The sequence below is a fragment of the Phoca vitulina genome, unplaced genomic scaffold (genome assembly GCF_004348235.1).
Source record: "Phoca vitulina isolate PV1807 unplaced genomic scaffold, GSC_HSeal_1.0 scaffold2, whole genome shotgun sequence".
Classification (NCBI taxonomy): Eukaryota; Metazoa; Chordata; class Mammalia; order Carnivora; family Phocidae; genus Phoca; species Phoca vitulina.
The window spans coordinates 77,665,843-77,684,188 of record NW_022589705.1 but is presented as its reverse complement, the minus strand read 5'-3'; the positions used below and the strand labels follow the sequence as shown (position 1 = coordinate 77,684,188).

General features: G+C 42.5%; 2 protein-coding genes across 2 annotated transcripts in view; one reads left to right on the top strand and one right to left on the bottom strand.

The window, feature by feature from the left end:
* The window catches only part of SNRNP40 (small nuclear ribonucleoprotein U5 subunit 40), a 33,156-nt gene extending 31,107 nt beyond the window's left edge, over positions 1-2,049 (bottom strand). Inside the window, exon 1 of the mRNA XM_032389367.1 lies at positions 1,782-2,049. Within this exon, the coding sequence (XP_032245258.1) occupies positions 1,782-1,925 (144 nt within the window). The 5' untranslated portion in view covers positions 1,926-2,049. The remainder of the gene's footprint in view (positions 1-1,781) is intronic.
* A 95-nt stretch (positions 2,050-2,144) lies between these two features.
* The window catches only part of ZCCHC17 (zinc finger CCHC-type containing 17), a 63,661-nt gene continuing 47,459 nt past the window's right edge, over positions 2,145-18,346 (top strand). The window contains exons 1-2 of the mRNA XM_032389341.1: positions 2,145-2,243; positions 12,027-12,147. Of these exons, the coding sequence (XP_032245232.1) occupies positions 12,082-12,147 (66 nt within the window). The 5' untranslated portion in view covers positions 2,145-2,243; positions 12,027-12,081. The remainder of the gene's footprint in view (positions 2,244-12,026; positions 12,148-18,346) is intronic.

Below are 18,346 nucleotides of genomic sequence, written 5' to 3'. Positions count from 1 at the left end.
ACTTACCACTACCTGAAATTACCTTCCTTATGTATTTGTTTACACATTTTGTTCTTTTTCCCTGGTAGAAAAGCAGCCTTGTGAATGCAGGGACTCTGCTTGTGTCATTCAACACTGTTTTCCCAGTCTCTAGCTCATTTAATGAATGACTGAACTGTGCTTCCCACACCCTGCAGGGTACATATTACCCAGGAAAGTAGTTTTGATTATGGTCTCGATACTAAGCCTAGGCTTGGACAATTCAAAAAAACCCAGGCTGATATTCTTTTCAGAGAGAAGGACTGGTACACTATCAATAGTCCCCAAATGTCTTTAGTAGTTTCCAGTTTACTCATTTATTTAAAAAAATATTATGTGCCAGGCACTGTTCTAGGCACTGGAAAAATAGTACTGAACAAAATAAACAATGGAGTTTGTGTTCTAGTGGAAAGGAGGAAGAGGAGAGAGGGAGAAAGAAAACAAATAAAACATACAGTGGGTGGTAGGTGCTATAGAGAAAAAAAAGCAATGTGGATTAATGCATACGGGGTATTGCAACTTAAAACAGGGTAGTCAGGAAAGCCCTCACTGAAAAAATGATATCTGAACAAAGATTTGGAGGAGCTGAGTGTGTAAACCATGTGGATATTTTGAAGAAGAGCATTCTGGTAGAATGCAGCAAATGCAAAGGCTTTGAGGCAAGAGCATGGAAGCCAGGGTTAGCAGAGACTAGAGCAGGGTTAGCAATGGAAAATAGGTAGATCTGAGAGGTAAAGGGAAAACAAGCAAAAGATTGTAAGGATTTTGGTTTAACTCTGGGTGAAGTGGAAAGCCATCAAAAGTTTTCAGCAGAGGGTAACATGATCTGACCTTTAGCAAGATTCTCTGGCCGCTGGACTGAGAAAAGACTGATCACACAAGAGCAGAAACAGGACTACCAGTTAGGACCTCACTATAATAATGCCAGATGAGAAAACAATGGCTTAGACCAGGAGTTAGTGATGGAGGTGGCACAAGGGGTAGCAATTTGGTATATATTTTGAGGACAGTGCCAGCAGGATTTGCTCACCGGCTGGTGGAAAGGTTGAGAGAGGAGACACATGTATTTCTTGATCTGAGCCTAATAGCACAGGAAGAGAGATGTGATCATCACCTCCATCTTACAAGAAAAGCAGTTAAGAGCATGGATTCGGGGTTTAAAATATCTTTCTATCATTTATCAGGAAGAGTTTACAAAACACTACACTCAGAGTTCCTAACTCTTAGGCTGTTACCAAGATTAATGGAGTTTTCATACACAAAGCCCTTAGTACAGGGACTCAATGAATGTTAGCAATTGTTCGGTTGTTGTTAATAACAGTACTAGGGCTGAGAAAAAAAGGGGAGAGCAACTTGTCCAAAGTCCCAAAGCGAGCGGGTCTCATTCATTTCCTTCCGCCCCTCATTCATTCATTCTTTCATTCATTCATCCATCCGTTCTACAGACTTTTCTGAATGTTTATTCTACGCGCGATCCCTGTGGAAGATTAAGTATGAAAAAGCCCTGTTACCAGTTTTGAGTTCAAGGTCTTTAACTTCAATTCTAACGCCACCTCACAGGGTGGTCGAGACGCTGAAAACGGGCGTCCTACCGGGGAACGAATGGGGCATCCGCGGGGGTGTCGACCGCTTTCACAGTACTTCCCTACTTTAACTGCAGGTAGCTATTCGCGTTCCCTCTCCGCAGTGTGGGATCACCGGGTGCTAGGCTCTCAGAGAGGAAGATGAGCCGAGGGCCGAAAGCCGCCTGCTACTTCACTTACCGCTTGCAGCAAAGCGCCCGGCGCCGTCTGCTGCTGCCCCGCTCCGGGGCCCGACCCCGCCGCTCCCAACAGCAACTCATGCCGCTGCCGCTTGACTGGGACCAGTGGCAACTCTGGGCCTTTGCGCTTTTGCTGCTCTATCATGGCGGCAACCGCTCTCCTCGGCGCCGCCACTGACCGCGCCGACACCCTCAGGCAGCGCGCGATTGGTTCCAAATTAGTTCTTCCCCTAGTACTTCCGGCTTGGAGAAACCAATCGTTTTCCAGTAGTCCCCTCTGAACCGCCCCCTGAGTGCTCTTCTTTTATTGGTCAGCTCTTTTAGCGTCACGAGAGTACTGTGCCAGGATTGGTGGGTGGAGCCGGAGGCCCACCTAGGCGCGCTGTGTCTTGTGGGTGGGATCGCTGTCTGGTTTTGGCGTTTCGCGCAATGCTGCGGCGGGGAGACCCGGAGCTGACACAGAGTAAGTGGAGGGAAGGTCGGGGGTGGGTGGCTGCGGCATCTGGAGGCAGCGCCTTGGTTGTGTGGCCTGAGCCTGGCCCTTCTCAGTTGAAGGTTTTCAGGGGGCAAAGGCGGGCCCCGAGGTCCCAGCGCCGGCACGTAGCAGCCTAGGGTCCCCTTCTCGGCTGGAGCAGAGCGTTGGGGTCTCTGCGGCCGTCTGAGGCCCTCGACCGCTGACTTGTTCGTCCAGCATCTGCCGTGTCCAGCCCTGTGCCTTTGCCGGACGCCCCCAGGGAGGAAAGTCTTGGCTCCCAGCTCCACCAGGCTCCCCTCTGGCTGAGGAGGCCGACTTGTTTCTGCCACTGATGGTGCAGCCTTTTACTAGGGCCTGCTCTGTGCCTCGGAGAGAGAGCTGAGAGGAATATCCGACTCCTGCTTCTCCAGAGCACGGTCTTTTGAGAAATTTGGATTCATACTTGGGAACTAGGTCTTCTCCTTAATCGTCCAACTGGTATTTATTGGAAAGAGCCTTGAGGATACATTGTGAACCAAAGATGGTCCGTGACCTCAGGGGTTTGAGTCCGGGAGGGCAAACATGTTACACGGTGATCTCAAAGAACTGTAAAATACGTGCTGCCTAGGAGAGGTGCCTGATGCTATGAGTGCCTGAAATAAGCAGAAAGGCATCTGTGAGGAAAAGATGCCTGAATTGATACCTGAAGGAAGAATTCTAATTACTTGGGTCAAGGGAGGAAGGCAGAATATTCCATATAGAACAGCATGTGCAGGGGCCCTGTGGCAAATGGGAAGAAAATGACTAAAAGGCAAAAAGAGGCCACTGTGGCCAGTGCAGAGGGAATGAAGGAGAGTCTGGTACAGTTTGCAGCTGGAGGTGGGTAGAGGTGCAGGACTTCTACTTCAAGACTGATGAGAAACCACTGGGTTTTTTTGTTGTTGTTGGGGAAAAGAGCTGTGTGGGGGGAGAGATGGCTGTTCAGTCTCAGTAGCATGAACAGATTGGAGGAGAGATAGATGCAGATAGACCACTTAGGTGAGAGATATTAGCAATGAGGACTGAGGTATTGGTACAACTGCAGAGAACTGGACAGATTCTAGAGATAAGGAGGTAAAATCAGTAGAACTTAGTGGTGGATTGGATTCAGGGAGTGAAAGAGAAATCAAACATAACTCCTAGGTTTCTGGCTATGGGGTAGTTCTTTTTTTGGAAGGGGAAGGGAGAGGTCATTCATGACATCCAGGAGGCAGTTTGAAATACAGCTTTGGAACTCAGAGATGTTTTGGACAATATTTAGTTGGGCGTAATTTGCATGTAGGGGATAATTGAGCCATAGGTGTGGGTAAGATCAACTAAGAGAACCTTGAGTGGTCCCAACATGTATTGGCCAAGAACAGGAGCAGGAGTCCACAAGAGAAACAGAAGAGCTGGAGTGGAGGACCAGAGGAATGTTGTCTCAGCAGCAGGAAATGGTCTGTGTTAGAAAATCCTGGAATTTAAATATCATGAGAATTGAAAAATGTCTCTCGGCTTTATCTTCGTGGAGCTTATGGTGTCCTTCATGAGAATTGGTGTGGTGGGACCAGAAGCCAGATATAAGGCAAAGATTCAGAGAAGGAAATGGATGGAGGCAGTGAATCTAGAGTATTTTTCATACATATGATTGTAAAGGAGAGGAGAGGATGTGGAAGCTGAAGGAGATGAGAGGTCACCAAGGACTCAGTTGAGAGGGTGATGGAGAAATTGAAAACATAAGAGAGAAATTGGGTCATTGCTGAGAACATGGGAATGGATGGGGATCCAAACTACAGTTAGAACAATCTTAGGAAGATGGAAATGAAGGAAGTTTCTCCAGTTAATAGAAAGGAAGAATAAAATGAAGGCAATAGATACAGGTTGTTTGTGTGTTTTGTACTGGTAAAATGAGTTCCTTTCTCATGGCTTTTATTTTTTCTGGAAAGTATGTGATGGGATCATATACTTAGAATAAGAGGAGGTCAGAGATTTGAGAAGATTGTAGAAAGTGTGAAAGTCATTGTAGATTGTTGGAGAATGAGTAGACCAGAGAAATGTAGAATTGTCTTGCAGAATTAAGGGCCCATTTGAGGTTGGAGAGCATTTTTTTTTTTTTTTTTCTAGCAACATCAGGATGTTCAGTGTAGGCACGGAGAAAACATATCCAGGTATGGTGAGGACTGGGGATTTGACTTGCTCAGCACACTTTTCCACCTCTTAATGTGCCTTCTCTTACTGAAAAGTTTGGAATGCTAAAAATGATTTCCTAGGCTCCTTTGCACCTAAGGTGAGAATTGAATTTGAACTGAGTTAGATGTGGAGACAAAGAGGGTGAGAGCCATCCAGTTTTGCTGGCAAGTATCATAGCAGAGGCAGTGGATTTCTTTAGTCATCAACTTGCTGGTTAAGTGACTTTCTGCAATGATAGCCATAACTTTCTTGATCATGGGAAAGACTTATTTTGTGGGTTAAGACTTGTTCCTGTAAGTTCCAAGAGAGCCTTCTCCTGTAGCCTTTCAAGTAATTTTGTAAGCCATATAATACTTGGCAATAACTCTCTTTCTGCTTAACTTAGCTAGCATAGGTTCTGTTGTCTGCAGCTATACTCCATTCATGCCAGAAAGGTGAGATGTAAACACACGGGGTTAAAGGGAGGCCAGGGTATTATTGAAATGATGGGCTATGGAATCCAAGCTGGAGAGGGCTAATAGGTTGGAAGAAAGTAGAGTTCAATAGATTAGGGTTCTAATGAGGTCAAAGCACAGTATTCTCTGCTACAGGACTTCCATTTATCCTTAAAGTCATCCTATTCGGTTGTCACCTCTTAAACTTCCCTGTGTCCTCCAAATCCTTGCTCTCTCTTGTTTTCTCAGCACTTGAACCTAGCCACTATTTTAGTACTGATAACACTGCATTGTAATTGGTTACCATTATCCCTACCAGAGTAGAAAGTCTTTGAGAGATAGGGACTGTATTGAAAGAGGTGGTTTAGTGGCATGTGTGTGGCCCTCGGAATGGCCTAATATTTGTCTCTTTCTAGCTATGAGTTTTGGGCAAGTTACTTCATTTCCGTAAACAGGGGTATCTACTTCATAGAGTTGTTTTAAGGATTGAAAGGTTTATGAAGTGCCTAGCACGGGACCTGGCATAAGCATCAGTAAATGTGCTGAATTGATGAGTTAACTAACATTTTAAGACAGGATAAAATGAAGTACTTCAGTATCTGGTTATAAATTACAGTGTGCCTTATGCTGTGCTAGACGCTGGAGATTTGGGGAGGAGGGATATGATAATGTGTAACAAGTACATGCTTAGAAGAATTTCACAATCTAGAAAGGGAAGAAAAAATGTTCATTGGATTTGAATCTCATCTCCATCATTCATAGTTTTGTAATCTTAAGCAAATTACTTAGCTTCTCTCATGTCTTAGTTTCTTCATCTATAGAATGGCAATGATGATTGCTTATCTTGTAGCATGGTCAAAAAAAGAATTAGTTAAACAAACCATAAGAGACTCTTAATGTCAGGAAACAAACTGAGCGTTGCTGGAGTGGAGGGGGGTGGGATGGGGTGGCTGGGTGATGGACATTGGGGAGGGTATGTGCTATGGTGAGCGCTGTGAATTGTGTAAGACTGATGAATTACAGACCTGCATCCCTGAAACAAATAATACATTATATGTTAATAATAAAAAAAGAGGGGTGCCTGGGTGGCTCAGTCGTTAAGCGTCTGCCTTCGGCTCAGGTCATGATCCCAGGGTTCTGGGATCGAGCCCCACATCGGGCTCCCTCTCGGCAGGAAGTCTGCTTCTCTCTCTCCCTCTGCCCCTGCTTGTGTTCCCTTTCTCGCTGTGTCTCTCTCTGTCAAATAAATAAAATCTTTTAATAAAAAATAAATTTAAAAAATTAAAAAAATGAATTAGTTAAGACAAGTAAAGCTTTTAGGTTAACGCATGGCCAATAAACACTCAAATACTAGCTGTTGTTATCAGAGGTCTTGGAGAGGACCTCCAGGATTATTGATTTTAACAACAGTATGGGATAGGAGAGTACTGGTCATGGGGTCTAGTGCCAACATGGTTAACTATAAGCAGCCTTTGTCAAGTCACTTGACCTCTGTTAGCCTCATTTTCAGTTAGATAAAAGTAATGGGCTAAGTGAACTCCATTAATTCCTTTTCAGCTTTCACATTTTATGAGACCATTTTTGTGTGTGGTGTGGGGTTTTGTTTTTTGTTTTTTTCATTTTACTATTCTTTCTTTTTCCTGCTTTTGGACATTTTCTCAATTGATCCATGACTGAAGTTCAAAAGGAACAATCATCTATCTAAGATAGTCATTCTAGTAATTTGGTGGGAAGGAGGAAGTTTGGCTACTAGTCTCCCACCTTCTGATCTGACCAATATATTGGGCAGAACTCATTTCCTCTGCATTCTTTCGGCCAGAATGCTTTCTCCCTTTTTTCTCTACCTGTGTTTGGCACATAGTGAGGCTCTATTCACTCATTCAAAACAAAACAAAACAAAATAAAAAACAACTTTGAGTACCTACTGTATACCAGACACTGGGAACAGAAAACCAAATAAGAAATGGTCCTTGGTTACATGTTTGGATGAATGAATCCAGGCCCAGCTCATTACCTCCTCCATGAATGATGCCCTTAAGATGATGACTCCTCATTGGAATCTCAAATGTTGGGACTTAGTTTGTGTTAGAAATTCTTAAAAGATTTAGATATGCACTGCAAATTCTTTTTGAGGCAGTGTAGAATAGTGGTTGAGAATGCAGCCTCTGGAGTCATTATTCTTTTTTTTTTTTCTTTTAAAGATTTTATTTATTTATTTGACAGAGAGAGATAGCGAGAGCAGGAACACAGGCAGGGGGAGTGGGAGAGGGAGAAGCAGGCTTCCCGCCGAGCAGGGAGCCCAACGTGGGGCTCCATCCCAGGACCCTGGGATCATGACCTGAGCCGAAGGCAGATGCTTAATGACTGAGCCACCCAGGTGCCCCTGGAGTCATTATTCTGTCTTTGCTCATATCCCAGTATTTTTTCTTTTCAATGGATTCTCCTCGCAATTCTTATACACAGGTTAAAGATAAATTAGAATTCTTTTAACTCTCAGCGTTCTATCCAGTTAGTATTTTTCTGTAGCAACCACAACAAATCTAAATCCAAACAAGCTTAAATACAACGACAAAAACCATGGCCAGATCAGTAAGGTGACACATGAAATGAAGTTCCAAAAGTGCTTTAAGTATCTTACCAATTTAATATTGTTCTATGGACTTCTCATTGCTTGAGAGAAGGGAGAGCAGGGGTTTTGTTTTTGTTTTTGTTTTTTTCTTTTTCAGTTGCATGCATATTAAAAACAGCTTTGAAGCAATCACAAAATTGTGGAGGTACAGTACAAATAACATTTTTTTATGAATCATTTGAGACTTAAGTTGTTGACTGGATGCCCCATCATCCCTAAATACTTTAGTTTTCCTGTAAACGAGGACATTCTCTTATACAATCACAATATAACTAGTATAATCAGAAAGTTAACATTGCATTACTACCTCTAGTCTCCAGGCCCTGCTTCTCCATTCTTGGGCACTGATTCATCATTCTGGACAGCCCAATATATAGATGCCATCATTACCCTGCTCCTTTCTACACTGGGTTGCTTTTCTTTGCAAATTTTCTCCTCACCCAACATAGGCTCTGACCTCACTATGGGTCACCATTCCTCTGCTACACCTCTCATTCCCACAGTATACTTTTCTTGCTCTGTCCCTTGCTTTGGGAAGTGGGTGGCTAGTAACTGGGTCCGTGTTGCCTCCCTGCCTATTCTGTTGTTGTTTAAAACAGTCAAGGAAAACGAAGCACTTAAGGAATTTATTCTGTTTCTAGAATTATTGCAAAGCAACTCCAAATGATGTACCTCAATCCTTGTCAGTTTACTTGCCCTTTGAAGTCTACAGATGTGGTTCTATTTGACTGGACTTTATCTTTATCTATCTCAATGTTTTATAAACTTTTTAAAACAGCAGGACTCTTCTTTCCAAATGAACTCTTACACAGAAGCTTAATAGGTAAATTGGATCAAAACAGAATACATTGTTATTGAAAGTAGGCCCTCCTCCTATAACCTCCACTCCTCTTTGCTACCATGGCCCACCCTAAGGCTGGGAAGGCAGGTGGGAATCTGCAATAATTAATCACTACTTAATTACTGAAGAGAGGCTGCTAGCTTCACAACTGCTCTGGGCGGGACCTCCCTCGACTCTGATTTCTTTGGGAATGTTCTCCCCCTACCTTTGGTATGGAGTCTCACCTCTGGTTTGTTGGCCTCACGCCCTACTTCTTTGGCCTTCTTGAACCCTGTGGTCCCTAGATATTTCAGAATTGAATGTTTAAAAATAAACTCGCGGCGGGGGCACCTGGGTGGCTCAGTCAGTTAAGCATCCAACTCTTGGTTTCAGCTCAGGTCATGATCTCATGGGTCATGAGATGGAGTCCTGCTTCCAGGCTCCGAGCTCAGCAGGGAGTCTGCTTGAAGATTCTCTCCCTCTGCCCCTCCCCCTCCACGTGCACGTGCTTTCTCTCTCAAATAAATAAATATTTAAAAAAACCAAACTCGGGTTAACTGAGGAGCTTCTGAATAACCACCATAGAACTCTAGGATTCTTTTTTTTCCCCTAAGATTTTATTTATTAGAGTGAGAAAGAGCAAGAGCCATGAGCACACACAGCGAGGGAGTGAGAGAAGCAGACTCCCAACTGAGCAGGGAGCCTGATGCGGGGCTTGATCCCAGGACTCTGGGATCATGACCTGACCCAAAGGCAGACACTTACCCAACGAGCCACCCAGGTGCCCCCAGAACTCTAGGTTTCTACAGAACATAATTTGAAAGAAAATTTTAAGTTCCATTTTTTAAAATGGCAACCCTCTACTTTCCTGAAATTGTAAACCTGTTACTGTTATATTTTAGGATTTCCCTCAACAATGCATACCGCTTTCCTTCCTGAAGAATTGCATAGGGTTTGTCAGGGTACTGTTCTATGGAAGGAGCCAATAAGAGAGCTTTAAGTTAGTGGTCATACACTTACCAGAGCAGAAATCTGTAAGAATCAGCTTAAGATTGTTCTGCTTTTATTGCTCTTTCCATGACCTTTGTGTAGAAGGAACAGATGATAGACTTAGGTGTCCCAATTTAGGTGTCCCAGCTGCTGTAGCCTGTATGGATTCTATACCTCACTAGTGTAGTGTTCCAAGAGCTGGAGGAATTAAGGTCTCTTGATAGAGCCACTGGCCTCAGGTCAATAACCTTTGTTCTAGGATGTGAGGTGGGAAATGCTAGTCAGAGGGAGGGAAAGATTGGAGATGAGCCTGCATAGCTGGGAAGTGGAAGAGGCAGGATCTAACCAGGCTGTGATACTTGAATTTAACCTCTTTATCAGCCATTTCTCGAGAACTGACCAATCTGCCTCCATTCTATGTACTATTAGTAAAGTAAGAAGAACCACCTGTGGCTGATCTAAGCTGAAAAGCGCAAGTTTATTTTAAGGATATGAAGTTGTCTTACAGAACTCAAGGACAAGGATGTAGGAACCTGGGGATGATACTAGAACCAGGATTTGGAAGACTGATAGGATTTTCTCTCATTTCTGTTTTAAGTGAGGCAGTTCAGTTAATGGATGGTCCTGTAGATCAGGAAGACTTTCCAAAACTAGGACCTGAAGTCGTCATATGAAGGTGAGGGGGTTGAGTAGAGAAGAAAGTATTTGGTTATGAAAATCTAAGGAAAACAGAGTTTCAGATCTTACTGCCGGAAAGTGTAATTGGGAGGAAAAAGAGAACTGAGGGCAGAACCATTAGATTTATCTTTATGTAGCAGTGATTTATCCAGCAGAGTAAAGTGGCATGGTTAAGAGCCACTAGACTGCTAGTTCCCTCTGTTTAAAACAGGAGACTGAGGGGCGCCTGGGTGGCTCAGTTGGTTAAGCGACTGACTTCTGCTCAGGTCGTGATCCTGGAGTCCTGGGATTGAACCGCACATTGGGCTCCCTGCTCAGCAGGGAGTCTGCTTCTCCCTCTGACCCTCCCCCCTCTGATGCTCTCTCTCTCTCATTCTCTCTCTCTCAAATAAATAAATAAAATCTTCAAACAAACAAAAAAAACCACGAGACTGAGCAAGAGTATCTGTAAGGTCTCTTCCAACTCCAAAGCTGTAAAGACTTGCTACTCAGGCAAGCATCAGCATCATCCAGGAGGGAGCTTGTGGAAATGTACAATCTCAGGCACCACCTCAGACTTACTGAATTATGGTCTGCATTTTAATATGATTCATAAATAGTTGAGTAAATTTGGTGCATCCAAGAATGGATTATTATGTGGGCATTAAGAAAAAGAGGTGTAGAGGCATCTGGGTGGTGCATTTGGTTAAGCGTCCAACTCTTGGTTTCGACTCAGGTTGTAATCTCAGGGTCATGAGATTGAGCCCCACATTGGGCTCCACACTCATTGTGGAGTCTGCTTAAGACTCTCTCCTCTCGGGGCGCCTGGGTGGCTCAGTCGGTTAAGCGTCTGCCTTCAGCTCAGGTCATTATCCCAGGGTCCTGGGATCGAGTCCCACATCGGGCTCCCTGCTCCCCTTCTCCCTCTGCCTGCTGCCACCCCTGCTTGTGCTCTCTATCTCTGTGTCAAATAAATAAAAAATCTTAAAAAAAAAAAAAAGACTCCTCTCTCTCTGTCCCTCCCCCTTGTGTGCACATGTGCCCTCTCTCCTCTAAAATTAAATAAATCTTAAAAAAAAGGTGTATGTGTATGAATTATTAAAATATATAAGAAAATGGCTGTTAAATAATGATTAATAATTTTATGATTCTGTTAAAACTGTATGTGAAAAAGTTTTAAAGAATATAAATAAAATTGAATTATGGATGATATTTTCTTTATTATGGATGTATTGTCTGAACTTTTAAAATGAGCATGTGTGTTTTTAATTTTATAAGGAAAAAAGTAAGCTATTCTCTCTTTTTGAAGTTACTTCAGATTAACACCTAGCATAGTGGTTAAAAGCAGGGACTCTGGTGTCAGCCAGAGTTTGACTCCACTATTTCCTAGCTTTTTGACATATGTCTAGAATTTGACCTCTGGAAGCCTTGGTTTTCTCATTTATATAAGAATACAATCTATATCTTAAGAGTTTGAGGTTTAAATGAGATACTGGCTGTCTGGTGTTTAGCACAGTATCTGGACATAGTAAATTCTTTTTTTTTTTTTTAATGTTTTATTTATTTATTCATGAGAGAGAGAGGCAGAGGCAGAGGGAGAAGCAGGCTCCCCGGGACTCTATCCCAGGACCCTGGGATCATGATCTGAGCCGAAGGCAGATGCTTAACCATCTGAGCCAGCCCGGCGCCCCAGGACATAGTAAATTCTTGATAAATGTTAGCTCTTATTACTATTATTATTCCCTTTTTAAAAATTCAGTTTCACACACACATCTCAAAAGCCTTCCTTTGACAAAAGAGTAGTAACAGTAGCAATTAGAAAAGAAAAAACAAAACAGACGAATGGCCTTGGGTAAGTATCAAATTGAAAAAAAAAAAAAAGATCAAAGTTTCCACAACTCATGATCACAGTGGGCAAAAGAGATGTGGATAAAAGTGCATGGTGTTAAATCTAATGCTATTATTCTGTAGAGATTAGCTGTGGATTATGTGCACATTTCTTCTTTAATGCAGATGTCTTTCATATTGTTGTCTGTCTTATTTCTTTGTGATAGGACACTTGAATTAGCTTCAGCAGAAGAGAAATGGAGGAGCCATAGAACGTTAACGATGAATTCAGGAAGACCCGAGACCATGGAGAACTTGCCTGCTCTCTATACTATTTTCCAAGGAGAGGTATACTCTTTTGGACTTAAAAACTTACCATTTGTGTTAAGAATAGTTGGGGGGTGAAAAGCAGCTGGGTTTGGAGCTCCTGTCCACTTGAGAATATGTGGAGCATCACAGTTCAAACAGGAAGGACTAGTGGAGCATCTGGCTACTATTTGTACCTCCTCTAAGCTCCAGACTCCTAACTGCATACTTGACATCTTCATTTGGGTACCTCACAGCATGTCTAATTTATGTTTTAAATATTTTATTTATTTATTTGACAGAGAGAGAACACAAGCAGGGGGAGTGGGGGAAGGAGAAGCAGGCTTCCTGCCGAGCGGGGAACCCGATGCAGGGCTCGATCCCAGGACCCCGGGATCATGACCTGAGCCGAAGGCAGCCGCTTAACCGACTGAGCCACCCAGGCACCCCTCTAATTTATGTTTTAAACTGAATTTTTTCTTTGCTTTCCTTTTTTTTTTCCCAAGAAATTTATTTTTAAAGTAATGTCTACACCTAACGTGGGGCTGGGGCTCAGACTCATGACCCCGAGATCAAGAGTCAGATGCTACACTGCCTGAGCCAGCAGGCGCCCCTGAATTTTTTATTTTCTAACCAAATCTGTTCTTTTAGTCTTTCCCATCTTAGCAGATGGAACCACTATCCTTCCAGGTACCCATGCTAAATGTCTGGGCATCATCCTTCATTTCTCCTCTTGATTTGATCTTGATTTTCCCTCTCCCTCCAGTCCATCAGCAAGTTGTACTATTGCTACGTCCCAGATATATCTCTTGAATGTATACTTCTTTATCCCTGTGGCACTCCATTAATTCAAGCTCTCCATTTCTTGCTTGGCCACTGGAGTCTCTATGTCTATTGTAATCCCTCTTCAATCTGTTCTTTCTATTGCAGCCAGAATAACATCTAAAAAACAGATTGAACATGTTGCTTTCTCACAGTTCTTCTAGGCTTTTCATTATACTTGAATTCATTCAAACTCGTTTTCATGAGCTCTACATGACTTGGCTTCTGCCTATCCAGACTGTATGGTTTTGTTCTATTCTACTCGCACACCAGCCAACACTAGCTTCCCTACCACCCTGAGCATTCTCAGCTTGCTTCCTTCTCAGGACTTTTGTACATGCTGTGTCTAACTGCCCCACTCTCCCACTACCTTCTCTTCATGTTTTAGGTCTTGACCCTAATGTCTCCTCAGGAATCGTTTCCCCAACATGAATAAATAGGCTTACCCTGTATTTGTGTACTTGTGTAATGTCTTTCTTTCTCACAGACACTAAGCTCTGTGAGGGCAGAGCCCTGTGTGTTTTGTTTGTGGTTGTAGATCTCAGTCCCAGGTAGGTGGGTAGAAAATAATAGGTGCCCATTACGTCTTTGGCGACTGAATGATCAGCCTTTGAGGAAGAAGGCATTGTATTTGGAGAGCAGACAAAACCTGGATTCCTGTCCTGGTGCTTTTACTTATTGTGTGATTCTTGACACTGTGACTTACTCTCTTTGAGTCTTGGGTTTCTCACTTGTTAAATGGAGAAAATAATTTCTTCCATAGGATTGCCATGATGGTTAAATAAGCTATCATCTATAAAAACAATGCCTGAGATAGAGTAGGAATTCATTAACATTATCTTCCTCCTCTCAGAGCAAAAGTAAAGCCAAAAAATTGTTTTCAGTGTCCTATGAGTGCCTGTAGTATTTAACAGTATCGTTCTTACTTGCTTTATGGTTGTTCATATTTGCGTTATGGTTGACAAAAGTTTCATCTTCTAATAATGGGAGGTCTTTGAGGGCAGACTTTGTGTCTGTCAGTTGGTTATAGATAATTGTGGCTCTTCACTTCTGTTAAGTCAGTCCCAACTTGTAATATAAAGTCAGTATACAAAGGATAATAAGTTCTAGCAAAGAGTAAACAATTCTGCTGTTCAGAGCCTTTGTCCTTTTTCTTTAAGGCCTGTGATGTTCCCAAAGATCAGTGAGGTACCAGGGCTCAGAAAAGGAAATGGGTAGCACTAGAGATGAAATTGATTTTTCTGATGATGAAGTTCGTTTGTCAGGTGTTGCACAGAAGGCAGAGAAGAGTGCTGTGCCCTTCACAAACTGACTCAGATTTCTGAAGTGGCTCCTGCCTGACAGCTGCTTAAAAGAGGTGGGACTTGAATTAGTGTAGGTTTTATATGTTACTGTTAAGGATGGATGGGCTAGGGTAATGTTTGGGGAGAACTTAGTAGTTCTAGCTTAGGATTTCAGGAGCACATTTTGAATAATGATGGTTTAGATATGACTGGAATTAGGGAGAGAGAAGTTGCTTGATAAATCAGAAAGAAGAAGCTGTTTTTCAGAATAGTCATCCACAAACATTTAATGAGTACCTAATATTTCAAAGAAGACTCAGTTACATTAAAATTCAAAAAAATTTGTAAGCCTAACATATGTGAGCGCTTTTACACATTCTGTGTCATTGACTCTCCAAAAAGTTGTTACCCTCTTTTATGGATAAGGGAGCTCCTCTCAAAAGTTAATTAATTGCCCAATGGTTAATAAGTAGCAAAACTGGGATTTTATTTTATTTATTTTTTAAAAAGATGTCTGTATTTATTTTGGAGAGATAGAAAGTACGAGAGTGGGAGGAGGGGCAGAGGGAGAGGGAGAGGGGAAGCAGACTCCCTTCTGAGTGCAGAGCCCCACGCTTGCTGATCTCACAACCCTGAGATCATGACCTGAGCTGAAACCAAGAGCTGGATGCCCAACCTCCTGAGCCACCCAGGTGCTCCAAACTGGGATTTTAAATCAAGTCCTCTTTCCAAGTCTACTTTCTGCTAAACTGCTCCTAGGGTTGTCCAGCTGTACGTAAGTGCATGGAGGAACCAAAAGAACTTTAAGAGAACTCTTTTAACTGAGAGGTATAGAAGGAGGGTAGATGGTAAATCTAGTTGTTCCACAGTCATTTGGTTCTCAATAACAGCATTTATCACAGTCTGTCTTGTATGATTGTTACTTGTGTATGTGTTTGTCTCCTCCACTAGAGTATGAGTTACTGGAGAGGAAGGGCCATGGTTGTCTCATATATCTTGGTAACTACTTCAAATTTATTTTAAAATAGGCTGGACATTTTTTTTAAGTGTTTTTATTTCGCAGTACCTAACATGGTATCTTGCAGGTAAGTGCTCAGCAAATGTTTGAATAAAATTGAACCCAAGCCTCTTAGGACCAATCTGCCCTGAAGAAACTGGTGGTATAGCCCATAACCTAGCAGTTCTTCTCTTAGCAGGTTCAGCAGGGCTGGGGAGCTCAGTGACTGAGTAAGTGAGAAGCCAATATTCATCCTTCTCTCATCCTCTGAGAGGTTATCTTGGTGCTGGAGTCAGTGAAGCATGGTAGCAGGTATAAGCGTAGCAGTGGGAGTTGGGATTTGGCTCAGCCCAGCCATAGCCAAAGAAATGCTGAGGGGAGATTGGTGTTGGTGAGGTGGAAATGGCATTGAACTAGAAGTAAAAAGACTTCTGTTCTTGCTACTTTCTACCTTTGTAACTTTGGACAAGTAACTTAGGTCTCTGAGCCTCCAGTTGCTCATTCACATTATGGGGATAACTAGTTTCAAGGCCAATGCAACCTCTACTCTGAAGATGGTAAATTCATTTTACCTAAGCTCTGAGTTCAGTTGAGATAATTACTGAATTTTTCCCCCTGAGTTATTTGACTAATTATTCTTGGGACACTAGGCAGACTGTGTGATCATCTACAGCAGGTGCCATTCTGTTAATTTCAACTCTGACTGCACCCTAGGAGACACAGTGATGGAAACACCTGGTACTGGAAATAGGCAAGAATGCCTTTTCCTGACTGAACAGTTGAGTGCATCCATTCTGGAGCACATTAACTTTTCCTTTTGGGAGGGGCCAAATTAAGGTCTGTTAATGGTATTTCCTCAAAAGATCATAATGTGACACTGGAGTTTCAGGATTGAAAAGTGAGATGGTCTTAATTTATAGCAGCAAGGCGAGTTGGGCTCCAAATTCCAGATGCTTCTTTTAAGTTTGTTAGATAACTATGCCCTTAATAATGTTGTTATGCAGTATGAAACACCTTAGCCGTCTAGAACTGTGAAACAAAAGTCAGTTACTAAATTAAAGCAAAAGCTGAGGCACCTGGGTGGCTCGGTCAGTTGGGTGTCCGACTTTCAGCTCAGGTCATGGTCTCAGGGTCGTGGGATCTAGCCCCGATTGGGCTCTGTGCTGGGGGTGGAGCCCGCTTGGGATTCTCTCTCTCCCTCTGCCCCTCCCCACTCCTTGCTTGCGTGCATGCACGTGCACGTTCTCTCTCTCTTTTTCTCTCTCTTAAAAAAAAAAAAGTTTAAAAGCAAAAGCCTTTAGTTGGTCCAGAAAGAAGGGATTTGCTTTTATTGTAATTAAAAATTTACAGTCTTACAACTTGCTTTGTGAACTTGGGTAAGCACTTTGTGTCTCTGGTCTTCACTTTTCCTTATTTGAAACACGATAGGATTGCACCAGCTAATCTCTGACATCCTTCCTCCAGTTCCACCTTACCTTGATTTTAAGTACTAGTATCTGCCTCATTGTACTGTTTCTTTGGGACTGTCTGGTCCCTGTCCCACTACAGCATATTCATCAGTATAAAAGAGGACTTTAGAACTTTGGTTCTTGGGGCACCTGGGTGGCTCAGTCGGTTAGGCATCTAACTTTAGCTCAGGTCATGAACTCAGGGTCCTGGGATCGAGTCCCTCTCCTGGCTCTGTGCTCAGCAGGGAGTTGGCTTCTCCCTCTCCTTCCACCCCCCCGCCATGTGTACTCTCTCAAATAAATAAATAAAATCTTAAAAAAAAGCTTTTGGTTCTTAACCCATTAATGCTGCATCATAGTTATTTCAAGTGTCCATTTAAAAATATGAGGCAAATGGAAGTTTTTGTCTCTTTCCATCCTAACATTGAGGTAATGATATTTGGTGGAGTAAGAGGCACTGGACTAGGCTTCAAGGGATCTAGGTTCTGTGCCTTGTGTCTAAATTAGTTGTGTTTCCATTAGTCACTAACTTTTGTGCATCAGTGTCTTACTAAAAAGCCACAATTTACTGAATATACATTAGGTGCCAGATATCACTGCAAGGCACTTTGTGTACATCATTTGTTATCTGCAGGAGGAAAGTGACTATACTTAGAAATTTAGGCCCTGAAAGGCAAGTTGTGTTCAATATCCCACAGCTAAGGAGTGGCAGAGCTGAGATTAGAAGCCACATCTTTCACTCCAAAGTCTGTGCTCTTTCAATACCTGTACTATTCCACCTCATCTGCAGCATGGGGGCCTACCATGTATACGTCTGAAGGTCATTCCCAGGAGCAGATAAAATGTCAAATGTCACATTGCCCCTGCATTAGAATTTTATAGTTCAAGGGAACTTGAGCAGTTCTGGTATAGTTAAGACTCACTGGGTTCAAATCCCAGCTCTGCTGCTTACTAGCTTTGAACATTGGGTAAGTTACTTAGTCTGTCCTTCAGCTTGTCATCAAATGAGAATAGTAAGAGTACCAATATCATATGGTATCACGAGGAGTATGTAAAGCACTTTGAATAGTGTTTTACACGTAGTGAGTAGTCAGTATATATTAGTGAATAGCAGTGCAGCACGGCTTGCCCTATTCACTCCTCTTCTCTTAGTTATGGTGAGGCTGAAACAGTGAGTACCCAAGATGAAACAACTAATTAAAGTCACTGAAAAAATAAAGCTTATTCTGTAAGATTATATTGAATACTTTATAAATAATAATGAATTTAGTGATAAATATGGAATGTAGTGACAGTTTTAATCCCAATCTACGGGTTGGAGGGTGGACCAGAGGATGGATGGGAGGCAGAGATAGAGTTTGGGATAATGGTTTGTTGCTGTTGTTGTTGTTTTTAATTTTAATTTTGATTTATTTATTTTTAATTAACATATAATGTATTATTTGTTTCAGGGGTACAGGTCTGTGATTCATCAGTCTTACACAATTCGCAGCGCTCACCATAGTACATACTCTCCCCAATGTCCATCACCCAGGCACCCCATCCCTCCCACCCCCCTCCACTCCAGCAACCCTCAGTTTGTTTCCTGAGATTAAGAGTCTCTTATGATTTGTCTCCCTCTCTGGTTTCGTCTTGTTTCATTTTTCCTTCCCTTCCCCTATGATCCTCTGTCTTGCTTCTCAAATTCCTCA